Source organism: Staurois parvus, unplaced genomic scaffold, assembly GCF_062004578.1.
Source record: "Staurois parvus isolate SC_StPar_1 unplaced genomic scaffold, SC_StPar_1.0 ptg001224l, whole genome shotgun sequence".
NCBI lineage: Eukaryota > Metazoa > Chordata > Amphibia > Anura > Ranidae > Staurois > Staurois parvus.
Window position 1 is genome coordinate 81,098 of NW_028319020.1, and position 13,324 is coordinate 94,421.

Sequence of the window (13,324 nt, forward strand, 5' to 3'; positions counted from 1 at the left end):
TTAGGAGGGCCCTGATCCTTGGAGCTCACAGTCTAAGAGAAATGACATGCACCTATGAAACTGGTGTTGAAAAATTGGGCCTTGGGTGTTGGTGGTGCCCTAAACCAAAAAATTTTTTGGAAGCTAGCAAAATCAATATTGAGGAATAGGATAGGAAACATAGACAGTCCTCAAGTGATCCCAGATCCCTAACAAATTATTATTATTATTATTATTATACAGTATTTATAAAGCGCCGATAGTTGGCTCAGCGCTGTACAAAGGGGGACAGAACATGTGACAGAACAATACCAATACAATGCAAAACATGAGGGGATCGAGGGCCCTGCTCTTTCGAGCTTACAAATGTTATCAGTTACATCAACATCAGGGACAAGATAGTTGCTTTTGATCCAGGACTGATTCATTTTGATAAATGTCAGCTGGCCAGCGGAGTCTGTGGACAGACGCACTCTTTTATCCATCACAAATCCTCCAGCAGTACTGAATGTCCAATCGGAAAGCACACTGGATGCAGGACAGGCCAGTACCTCGATGGCATATTGAGCAAGTTCTGGCCAGTGATCCATCCTCAAGACTCAGTAACCCAGTGGATGCTCAGTTGGAAAGGTCTCCAAGTCTGTTCTTGCCCCTAGATAATCCTGCACCATATGATGCAGACCCTGCCGATGGGTGCTTAAACCTAACAGTCCTGGGCGCTGAGGACTAAAGAACTGTTTAATCGGTCAGCTGGCCGCCTTCTCCACCACTCTTCATTTGACAGAGTGAAGCCTCAGAAACACATTGTCCAGGAAATGGTGACCTCCCAGTGTCTGGAAAGGCGTTACACAAATTTTTTTTCAAGGCGTCCTCAAAGATGTTTCATCCTCTGCTCCCTCTGGGAAGACTGGATGAGCTCTGCACCTTTACCCTTGTAACGTGGATCAAGAAGGGTTGCCAACCAGTATTGATCCCTCTTCTTGATAACACGAATCCTCAGGTTCTGACGTGGGCTTTGCAGAATCAGGGAGCCCATGTAGTGTAGGTTTGAGGAGGCAGGAGATTCTGTGTCCTCTGGGTCACTTAGGATGACTTCTGTATGTGATCCTCTACTTCCATGCTGCTGCAATCCTCCTCCTTCTATTCCTACTCCTTCTGTGTGTTCTGCGGCCCCGCAGGAATGGTTTCTGCATAAAGGGGGCCTTGAGAGGACAGGAAATCCTCCTCTTCCTCCCTCTGTTCTGCCTCCAGTGCCCTGTCCATGATTCCATGCAGCTTGTGCTCCAGCAGGATGACTACAGGGATAGTGTCACTGATGCATGCAGTGTCACAGCTCACCATCCTTGTGGCCTCCTCAGATGGTGACAGGACAGAGCATGCATCCATTGTCAGCAGCCACTGGTGAGGTGAGAAGAAGCCAAACTCCCCTGAGCCTGTCCTTGTGCCATTCTCACACAGGTACTCATTGATGGTCCTCTGCTGTGTGTGCAGCCACTGCCGTGTTACCAAAGTGGAGTTCCACCGAGTGGACATGTCACAAATTAGTCAGTTGGTGGGCAGGTTGAATTCCCATTTATTTTCAGGCAGCCGAACACTGGCCGTGTATGAACCCCAGAAATGGCCAGACTTTTCTGGCCTGCCTCAGAAGATCTTGAAAGCCTGAGTACCTGTTTAAGAAATGCTGCACCACCAAATTCAGGACATGTGCCAAGCATGGAACATGTGTCAAGTGTTCCTGTCGGAGGGCGGAGAGAAGTTTGGTGCCATTGTCATATACAACCATTCATGGCTCAAGCTGCCGTGGCATCAACCACCTCTGAGTCTGCCCCTGCAGAGCTGACAGAATCTCTGGCCAGGGGTGGCTCCTGTCCCTTAGACAGACCAGCTGAAGCACCACGTGGCATCTTTTATCCTGACTGCTTGCATAGCCCCTTGGATGCTTATGAAGCACTGCTGGTTCAGAGGACAATTCAGCAGAAGAGGCCATAGAGGAAGGGGAAGGGGAGGGGGTGGAGCAGACAGATGTGGCAGAATCACCACCAGGTTTTTGGAGGTGTGGTGGTGGAACAAGCTCCAGAACTGAACCCTGTCCTGCATCCTTCCCAGCTGCTAGCAGAGTTACCCAGTGTGCCGTGACAGATTTGTAATGTCCCTGACCATGCCTGCTGGACCACATATCAGCAGTAATGTGCCTCTCCTTCTTGACCTTTTGGACATGGTGGGGATTTTGTATGGGATTTATATCACTTTATTGTTCTGTGTGGGATGGGATTTTGGTGCTTGGGTGCCATATGTTTGTGCTTGGTGCACTATAAACTATTTTAGTCATTTTATTCCCTCCTATAACAGTGCACAAGGCTTCTCCTATATCAGTGCACATGTCTGCTCCTTTAACACTGCACACGTCACATTGCTTTGGCCAATCACAATGCGCCGCCAGAGCACATTGCATTGTGGGGCGCGAACATCCCACTAAATGCCCCATATGTTTGTGTGTTCAGTAAACACACAAACAGCCAATGATCAAGTTGAACATACAGCCCATCCCTAATCTATTATTATATACAGTTGTGTTCAAAATAATAGCAGTGTGTTGAAAAAAGTGAATAAAGCTGAAAATCCTTCTAATAGCTTTTATTTCCATCCACACAAATGCATTGGGAACACGACACATTCTATTCCAAATCACAACATGAAGAAAAATACATCAAATTTGTGTTGTTCCTCTAAAAAAATGGAAGAAAAGTGAATATTAGACGGTTCAAAAAAATGGCAGTGTTTGTATTCTTCTTTACAAACTCAAACATTCACTATATAAACTGAGAAATGTTTGAAGATTTTGCTTTCCTTTGAATGACTTCATGAATATTTGGTTGTAGTCGCACTGTTTCTGAGAACTGCTGTACATCTGTGTTGCATGGAGTCCCCCAACTTCTGGCCCCTGTGATCAGGTATTCCAGCCCAGGATGATTGGACCACATTCCACAGTTCTTCTCTATTTCTTGGTTTTGCCTCAGAAATGGCATTTTTGATGTCACCCCACAAGTTTTCTATTGGATGAAGATCCGGGGATTGGGCTGGCCACTCCATAACGTCCATCTTGTTGGTCTGGAACCAAGATGTTACACGTTTACTGGTGTGTTTGGGGTCGTTGTCTTGTTGGAACCCCCATTTCAAGGGCATTTCCTCTTCAGCATAGAGCAGCATGACCTCTTCAAGTATTCTGATGTAATCAAACTGATCCATGATCCCTGGTATGCGATAAATAGGCCCAACACCGTAGTATGAGAAACCTCCCCATATCATGATGCTTGCACCACCATGCTTCACTGTCTTCACAGTGTACTGTGGCTTGAATTCAGTGTTTGGGGGTCGTCTGACAAACTGTCTCCGCCCACTAGACCCAAAATGAACAATCTTACTTCCATCAGTCCACAAAATGTTGCCCCATTTCTCTTTAGGCCAGTCAATGTGCTCTTTGGCAGATTGTAACCTCTTCAGCACACGTCTTTTTCCCAACAGTGGGACTTTGCGGGGACTTCTTGCAGATAGCTTGGCTTCACATAGGCGTCTTCTAATTGTAACAGTCCTCACAGGGAACGTCACACCTTCTTTCATCTTCCTGGAGCTGATTGTTGGCTGAGTCCGCACCATTTTGGCTATTCTTCTATCCATTCCAATGGTAGTTTTTCGCTTTCTTCCGCGTCTTTCAGGTTTTGGTTGCCATTTTAAAGCATTTGCGATCATTTTAGCTGAGCAGCCGATCATTTTCTGCACTTCTTTATATGTTTTCCCCTCTCCAATTGACTTTTTAATCAAGGTACGCTGTTCTTCTGAACAATGTCTGGAATGACCCATTTTCCTCAGAATTTCAGAGAGAAATGCACTGTAACCAGCATGCTGCCTTCCTTCCTTAAATAAGGGCAATAATTGCCACCTGTTTATCAAAGAATGAATGACGTCACTAATAGAACTCCACACTGCTATTATTTTGAACACGCCCCTTTCAATGAGTGATTCAATGACACAGAATCAGCAGCATGCATGTCATGACTGTTGGGTCTGTTGGATTTCTATTACTCTACTACACCTGCTAGGAAATTATTTGCCATGTAGAAATATCATTTCCACCAAAAACAGTGATTGATCCGGTTAGTGATGTCTGACTGCTAGTATTTTGAACACAACTGTATGTGCTCCAACTTTGGAGACTCCCAAAATGTTAATACTGCAGTATACAGGGGTGTCGTGACGTGGCCTCTGCAGCTTATACATATATTTGCAAATGTGTGCAAAATAAACCCCTTGTTTTTAGTGTGAACTGTTAGACAGGGTTATTTTGGTTTATTTGCAGGCTGGCAAGTGAGCTGGGATCTTTGTTTGCTGTTTTGATACATGCTTTGCTCTTCCATGTGCTCCTTGCGGCAAAGGCCAGTTATAGGTTGGGGTAAGTGCCATTTATACAGGACATTGTTTTAGCCTTCTTTTTTTCCCAATCCTCAGGCCCTTCGCACTTTGGATGTGGTGTGGGTTGTCAAGTTGTACAGTATTTGAAATTGTCTGCTGTGATCAGGCAGTCAGATTCATTGTTTGTCCTTCCTGGAGGTCCAAGGAAGGCTCAGACATCTACTAAGCTGGCTATTTCATGTTGAATTTGTCAGCTTATTTCCCAAGCCTCTGGCTGGAATGGAAAGACTCCCCATTTTAAGTGATGGCTCACTCTACACAAAATGTTGGTGCAGCTTGGGTTATGTATCATCAGGCATCAGCGACTCAGGCTGCAAGGCTGTAACCTTGTCTTCAGTACATACCTTCACAAGGTTGTATCAGGTGGATGTAAGGATCACTGAGAATACTGCCTTTGGCAGCAGTGTGCTGTGGGCTGCTGAGTAGTGTCTTTGAACCTGTTAGTGGCTACTGTGTCTCCCTCCCCTCATGTACATTGCTTTGGGACATCCCAGGTAGTCATGAATAATAACCTGCTCTGTGTCCTGTGATGTACAGGAAAAGGATTTAACAGGTAAATGCAACAATCCAATAATTACAGAATCCTGCCTATTATTATGATACTTCAAATATCATTTACAAATCAGCCCCTGTTGGATACAGCCTGCATCTCGGAATCCCTCACAGAGTTTATACAAGAACCCTATAGAGTACTGTATTACTTCTAGTATTAAGGCCTGTACACGTGATAAGAAAACTGTATACAAATTTTCATACTAGAACCAATCATTTGATAATTGGATCGTTCTTACACAGCTTTTGAGAGCAGATCACAATAATTCATGCGAATACCCGAAGGGACGATAATGCAAATTTTTCTTGTACGATGCACATCATCGCTTTTGAAATTCTATTCAGTCGTACAAGAATTTTTATAAGTTGAGTAACCTCTTTGTTTTCGATATGGAGACTAGCACGCAAAAAAAGAAAACGGATGATCATTTGTCTGATACTCTCATTCTGTATACTAGACATTATTCTCCAATCACTGAAACAACAAATAACCTGCGGTTTCCTGCAGTCAGTGGTCACGGTAGGTGTGTGTACATGGAGCCTATCGCTGCAAAATGCAGTACAATGCGTCAAACTAGAATTTTTGGACTTTTTTTTAGCAAAAAACGCTGCTAAATGGTAATGCAAAAACTCAAAAAACCTCAAAATAACCAGCGTTATTAAAATACCCCCCCAGTGTGCATGAACCCTTAATAATATGGACTTTATTTATTTGATTTAATTTTTGTGCTGTGTTTATTAAATGTTCCTGCATGGCGACCACTTCCTGTTATCTCACATATATATTCTTATTATTATAGCCAATTTTACCCCCCTAACTCCTCCCACAGTTGTTACACTACATAGACAGTAATATACCGAAACTTGCAGATTGTTCCCGATTGGTGTGCTATTACTTTGTGGAACGTTTCACCGAATGGTTCACAAAATATCGGCATTTTTGTGGTGAAATTGGTCCCATAGGAATGAATGGTGGAATGTTCAAAACTAGAGTGGGAGTTGACAAAAGCTACAGTGTGAAAGGAAAAATCAGAACATGATTTGTAAACTGCCATCACTCCCTCATTTTCAAGCCCACCTACACAAATCTTATATCACAATGTTCAGCTATCCCTGCTGCCACTAAAAATGTTCACGGCTAAGCCATAGTCCTGATAGTTTTCACAATCTGACCATTTGTTTGCAACTCATGCCACCCATTGACATTCATTGAAACTCCACTCTAGCCACCTCAAATTTGAAGGGCAATATCTAAACTGCAACTGTGCCTTCATTTTTAATATTTCAGAGACATACTATGCAATGTAGGTCTGGGTCTTGTGATTCTCACAATGTAACGCTCTTCACTGTAGGATTAATAGTTTTAAAACTACAGCTGTTTGAAGATGGCAACCGCCAGTGAAGTGAGCAAGTTGGAGCAGTTTGTTTTTAACCGCTCCTCTGCCCTTGCTGTAGAGTGAGTTGCCATAGGAACCCAGGTGTGTGAGCAGCCAGCAGAGTGACCTAAGCCACTTCGCCCACTCCAGTTGTAGACTACTGGTGGAGGAAAGAACACTTCACACAATTTCCCCATAAATTGTAGATTTTCTAGTTATATATTATTCTCCAGTCATCTCCTGCAGGGTACACTCTGGATTTTTGAGGCCCCTCACACAGAAGGTTTATTCCAGAGATCTGCAGATTATATAATTTAAAGTATAATTCTCACCTCATCTCCTGCAGAGTACAGCCAGGATGTCGGAGCCCCTCACACAGAAGGTTTATCCTGGAGTCCTGCAGATTATATCATTTATAGTATAATTCTCACCTCATCTCCTGCAGAGTACAGCCAGGATGCTGGAGTCCCTCACACAGAAGGTTTATTCCGGAGTCCTGCAGATTATATCATTTATAGTATAATTCTCACCTCATCTCCTACAGAGTACAGCCAGGATGTCGGAGCCCCTCACACAGAAGTTTTATTCTGGAGTCCTGCAGATTATATCATTTATAGTGTAATTCTCACCTAATCTGCTGCAGAGTACAGCCAGGATGTCGGAGTCCCTCACACAGAAGGTTTATTCTGGAGTCCTGCAGATTATATCATTTATAGTAAGTTTCTCACCTCAGCTCCTGCAGAGTACAGCCAGGATGTCGGAGCCCCTCACACAGAAGTTTCATTCCAGAGTCCCATAGAGAGTTCTTGGATAAATCCAGTTTTATGAGAGATTGGTTTGTGATAAGAGCAGAGCGGACTTCATCACAGCATGGGGATAATACAAAACAATCCTGGAGGCTGCAGAGACAAAATAGACACACCATGATATACTCAAAGTACATTGTCCCAGTGGAGTTAGGTGACAGAAAACACAAATGATCTTTTATACTGACACACACACAGCTGTGTGCTCAATCCCTGACTAATAGGAATGGGCAACATACTTGGGTTTTGTTTGCAGGCAGGTTCACTTAACACATCATAAAATCTGCAAAATGATAACATTAATTTTGAAAATCAGTTCTCTCCTCTTTAAAGCGGAGTTCCACTCATACTGTCAAAAAATAAAAGTCAGCAGCTACAAGAACAGGGGATTGGGGAAATTTGTGCTAGGAGATGGGATTGGGCAGGGGGTTGTGCTAGAAGGGAGGATTGGGCAGGGGGTTGTGCTAGAAGGGAGGATTGGGCAGGGGGTTGTGCTAGAAGGGAGGATTGGGGAAATTTGTGCTAGGAGATGGGATTGGGCAGGGGGTTGTGCTAGAAGGGAGGATTGGGGAAATTTGTGCTAGGAGATGGGATTGGGCAGGGGGTTGTGCTAGAAGGGAGGATTGGGGGGGATTTGTGCTAGGAGATGGGATTGGGCAGGGGGTTGTGCTAGAAGGGAGGATTGGGGGGGATTTGTGCTAGGAGATGGGATTGGGCAGGGGGTTGTGCTAAAAGGGAGGATTGGGGAAATTTGTGCTAGGAGATGGGATTGGGCAGGGGGTTGTGCTAGAAGGGAGGATTGGGCAGGGGGTTGTGCTAGAAGGGAGGATTGGGGGGGATTTGTGCTAGGAGATGGGATTGGGCAGGGGGTTGTGCTAGAAGGGAGGATTGGGGGGGATTTGTGCTAGGAGATGGGATTGGGCAGGGGGTTGTGCTAGAAGGGAGGATTGGGGGGGATTTGTGCTAGGAGATGGGATTGGGCAGGGGGTTGTGCTAAAAGGGAGGATTGGGGAAATTTGTGCTAGGAGATGGGATTGGGCAGGGGGTTGTGCTAGAAGGGAGGATTGGGCAGGGGGTTGTGCTAGAAGGGAGGATTGGGCAGGGGGTTGTGCTAGAAGGGAGGATTGGGGAAATTTGTGCTAGGAGAAAGGATTGGGCAGGGGGTTGTGCTAGAAGGGAGGATTGGGCAGGGGGTTGTGCTAGAAGGGAGGATTGGGCAGGGGGTTGTGCTAGAAGGGAGGATTGGCCAGGGGGTTGTGCTAGAAGGGAGGATTGGGGAAATTTGTGCTAGGAGATGGGATTGGGCAGGGGGTTGTGCTAGAAGGGAGGATTGGGCAGGGGGTTGTGCTAGAAGGGAGGATTGGGCAGGGGGTTGTGCTAGAAGGGAGGATTGGGGAAATTTGTGCTAGGAGATGGGATTGGGCAGGGGGTTGTGCTAGAAGGGAGGATTGGGGAAATTTGTGCTAGGAGATGGGATTGGGCAGGGGGTTGTGCTAGAAGGGAGGATTGGGGGGGATTTGTGCTAGGAGATGGGATTGGGCAGGGGGTTGTGCTAGAAGGGAGGATTGGGGGGGATTTGTGCTAGGAGATGGGATTGGGCAGGGGGTTGTGCTAAAAGGGAGGATTGGGGGGATTTGTGCTAGGAGATGGGATTGGGCAGGGGGTTGTGCTAGAAGGGAGGATTGGGCAGGGGGTTGTGCTAGAAGGGAGGATTGGGGAAATTTGTGCTAGGAGATGGGATTGGGCAGGGGGTTGTGCTAGAAGGGAGGATTGGGGGGGATTTGTGCTAGGAGATGGGATTGGGCAGGGGGTTGTGCTAGAAGGGAGGATTGGGGGGGATTTGTGCTAGGAGATGGGATTGGGCAGGGGGTTGTGCTAAAAGGGAGGATTGGGGAAATTTGTGCTAGGAGATGGGATTGGGCAGGGGGTTGTGCTAGAAGGGAGGATTGGGCAGGGGGTTGTGCTAGAAGGGAGGATTGGGCAGGGGGTTGTGCTAGAAGGGAGGATTGGGGAAATTTGTGCTAGGAGATGGGATTGGGCAGGGGGTTGTGCTAGAAGGGAGGATTGGGGAAATTTGTGCTAGGAGATGGGATTGGGCAGGGGGTTGTGCTAGAAGGGAGGATTGGGGGGGATTTGTGCTAGGAGATGGAATTGGGCAGGGGGTTGTGCTAGAAGGGAGGATTGGGGGGGATTTGTGCTAGGAGATGGGATTGGGCAGGGGGTTGTGCTAAAAGGGAGGATTGGGGAAATTTGTGCTAGGAGATGGGATTGGGCAGGGGGTTGTGCTAGAAGGGAGGATTGGGCAGGGGGTTGTGCTAGAAGGGAGGATTGGGGAAATTTGTGCTAGGAGATGGGATTGGGCAGGGGGTTGTGCTAGAAGGGAGTATTGGGGGGGATTTGTGCTAGGAGATGGGATTGGGCAGGGGGTTGTGCTAGAAGGGAGGATTGGGGGGGATTTGTGCTAGGAGATGGGATTGGGCAGGGGGTTGTGCTAAAAGGGAGGATTGGGGAAATTTGTGCTAGGAGATGGGATTGGGCAGGGGGTTGTGCTAGAAGGGAGGATTGGGCAGGGGGTTGTGCTAGAAGGGAGGATTGGGCAGGGGGTTGTGCTAGAAGGGAGGATTGGGCAGGGGGTTGTGCTAGAAGGGAGGATTGGGCAGGGGGTTGTGCTAGAAGGGAGGATTGGGCAGGGGGTTGTGCTAGAAGGGAGGATTGGGGAAATTTGTGCTAGGAGATGGGATTGGGCAGGGGGTTGTGCTAGAAGGGAGGATTGGGGGGGATTTGTGCTAGGAGATGGGATTGGGCAGGGGGTTGTGCTAAAAGGGAGGATTGGGGAAATTTGTGCTAGGAGATGGGATTGGGCAGGGGGTTGTGCTAGAAGGGAGGATTGGGGGGGATTTGTGCTAGGAGATGGGATTGGGCAGGGGGTTGTGCTAAAAGGGAGGATTGGGGAAATTTGTGCTAGGAGATGGGATTGGGCAGGGGGTTGTGCTAGAAGGGAGGATTGGGCAGGGGGTTGTGCTAGAAGGGAGTATTGGGGGGGATTTGTGCTAGGAGATGGGATTGGGCAGGGGGTTGTGCTAGAAGGGAGGATTGGGCAGGGGGTTGTGCTAGAAGGGAGGATTGGGGAAATTTGTGCTAGGAGATGGGATTGGGCAGGGGGTTGTGCTAGAAGGGAGGATTGGGGAAATTTGTGCTAGGAGATGGGATTGGGCAGGGGGTTGTGCTAGAAGGGAGGATTGGGCAGGGGGTTGTGCTAGAAGGGAGGATTGGGGGGGGGATTTGTGCTAGGAGATGGGATTGGGCAGGGGGTTGTGCTAGAAGGGAGGATTGGGCAGGGGGTTGTTTTAGAAGGGAGGATTGGGGGGGATTTGTGCTAGGAGATGGGATTGGGCAGGGGGTTGTGCTAGAAGGGAGGATTGGGGAAATTTGTCCTAGGAGATGGGATTGGGCAGGGGGTTGTGCTAGAAGGGAGGATTGGGGGGGATTTGTGATAGGAGATGGGATTGGGCAGGGGGTTGTGCTAGAAGGGAGGATTGGGGGGGATTTGTGCTAGGAGATGGGATTGGGCAGGGGGTTGTGCTAAAAGGGAGGATTGGGGAAATTTGTGCTAGGAGATGGGATTGGGCAGGGGGTTGTGCTAGAAGGGAGGATTGGGGGGGATTTGTGCTAGGAGATGGGATTGGGCAGGGGGTTGTGCTAGAAGGGAGGATTGGGGAAATTTGTGCTAGGAGATGGGATTGGGCAGGGGGTTGTGCTAGAAGGGAGGATTGGGGGGATTTGTGCTAGGAGGGGGGATTGGGGGGATTTGTGCTAGGAGATGGGATTGGGCAGGGGGTTGTGCTAGAAGGGAGGATTGGGGGGGATTTGTGCTCGCAGGGGGGATTGGGGGGATTTGTGCTAGGAGATGGGATTGGGCAGGGGGTTGTGCTAGAAGGGAGGATTGGGGGGGATTTGTGCTAGGAGGGGGGATTCGGGGGATTTGTGCTAGGAGGGGGGATTGAGGAGGTGTGCTAGGATAGGGGATTTGGGTGAGGAGGAAGGATTTGTGGTGGGAAGGGTAATTTGGAGGAGGATGTGCTAGGAGGTGGGATTGGGGGGATTCATGCTAGGAGGGGGGATTTAGGGGAGAGGAGTTGTCCTAGCGTGGAATATTTGAGGGGAATGAGGATGTGTGCTGGGGGGTGAAGTAGAACTATATGTGAAGTTTTATTTTTTTTTGGAAGTCATGCCTAGGGCACAAAATAGTCTAGTACCGGCCCTGCCCCTACCTGTTCATACTGGATCATGTACATGATCTAGCACAGCATGGCTGCTCTGCCGCACTAAATCTGTGGTAAGCAGTCCACAAGTGGTTAAAAAACATCCTTGGGGGGCCGCACAATCACCAGCTCTGGCACCTCTTATCAGAAGCTGCGGCCATCAGATGGCAGTGAGCTATCATCGACACCAGAGGTCTCCTACCCCACAGCCCACCTGAGATCCTCCCCCAACCCCTCCCCAGACACAGCACCCTGAAGCACCTATACTGCTCCCCAAATAATAGCCCCTTCAGAACCCCCCCACCCGCAAGCCCCCTTAGGGAGAGCTGAGGAACCAATGCACCCCTAACTAATCCCCCCAAAGAAAAATGATATAGCTCCCTTAACTGCACCACACAAGTCTACCCATGATGGTGGAAGATCTACCGGGACCAGTCCAAGCACCCTCTTTCACCAAAGATATGCAGGAGTTATCTGCTAGGTAAAGGTTTCAGGTGTCACCACCATAAAAAAGGTGCAACTCACTAAAAGCCTACTAACCATCCTAAGCCCCACATGAGAGAGACCTAAATTAACCCCAGGTGACCTTGTAAAATCTGGAAAATTAAAATGAAAGCACACTGGAAGCCTACTGCCGTCACAATGGACATACCCTAGTGGATGGATGAGTATGCAGAGAAATTAGGTCTTCGGTGGCATAAGCCTGCTAGAATGATAACAATCTCAGGTAACAATGCAGGAATGGCAGCAGTCCATTCCAATACAGGTAATATCTACATGAAGTTCTTATGTGGAATGCTGATAATGATAAATGGATACATAGTGACTGAAGGTCATGGATGGATGAGCCGCAGTGATTAAACGCTCTGTGCAAGCATGTGTGCAGCATATGCCATAGATGGATTGAGCAAACAGATAGCATCAAATGGTCACAGTCCTATGTATAGATAAGTAGCACCAACAATGGAACCCATCTGTGATAAGAATGGTGACTGTGGGTGCTATCCTGTGCAAGGGCTTTGCATCAATGATAGGGCAAGAAAACTAAATACAACTGATATGTCGGGAATTAGTACCTAAATAACATCCTCTCGTACAGTATGTGTCCAGCAACGTGCATGACATCACCTAAGCTTCTCTCTATTATTTATATTCACTCCCGGAAGACAGCTATTCCTGTATTTCTGGGAGCCCAACCATGATCCTACTGATCTCGGCTTCTTGTACAGCAGAGTTGCTGCAGCTACTATGCCCAACCCTCCCCTGCCCAGTCACAGAAATATTGGTATTCTGTGAACACATTAAAAAAAATACAAAGACTACTGTGAATGGGAAGCAGAGGGAAGGGTGGGAATAGCTGTTCTGTGTGCTTCTCTCCTCTCAGATCCTGGAGTGTCTCTCTGTAGAGTAATAATAAACCTGTCAGATGTAAATAATAGAAGTCCAACAGTTATCATGCACCTTGTTAGACTTAACAGATAATGTGCCTTTATGTTTCACAAAGTGGCTGCTTTCCTGGAATTCAGCTTTAAAATCTAGACTTAATTTAGGATAAATGTTCCCCAGACCAGCAGAAGAGTGTTGATCCTCTCAACCAGTTGAAGTCTGCCAGTCCCCCCTGACCATCAGAAGAGTTCTCATTCCACCAAATCGTCAGTAAAATGCCTGTTCCTCTGACCATCAGAAGAGTCCCTGTTCCTCCAACCAGCTGAAGTGTGCCCATTACCCAAACCATCAATAAAATACCTGTTCCTCTGACCATCAGAAGAGTGCCTGGTCCCACAACCAGCTGAAGTGTGCCCATTCCCCCAAACCATCAGTAAAATGCCTGTTCCTCTGACCATCAGAAGAGTGCCTCGTCTCCCAACCAACTGAAGTGTGC

At 47.5% G+C, this 13,324-nt stretch overlaps 1 protein-coding gene across 1 annotated transcript in view; it reads right to left on the reverse strand.

Moving 5' to 3' along the window:
• LOC149438024 (NACHT, LRR and PYD domains-containing protein 3-like) overlaps positions 1 to 13,324 on the reverse strand; it is a 56,745-nt gene that overhangs the window by 41,304 nt on the left and 2,117 nt on the right. The window contains exon 2 of the mRNA XM_089660317.1: positions 7,103 to 7,273. Coding sequence (XP_089516443.1) covers positions 7,103 to 7,273 — 171 coding nt within the window. The remainder of the gene's footprint in view (positions 1 to 7,102; positions 7,274 to 13,324) is intronic.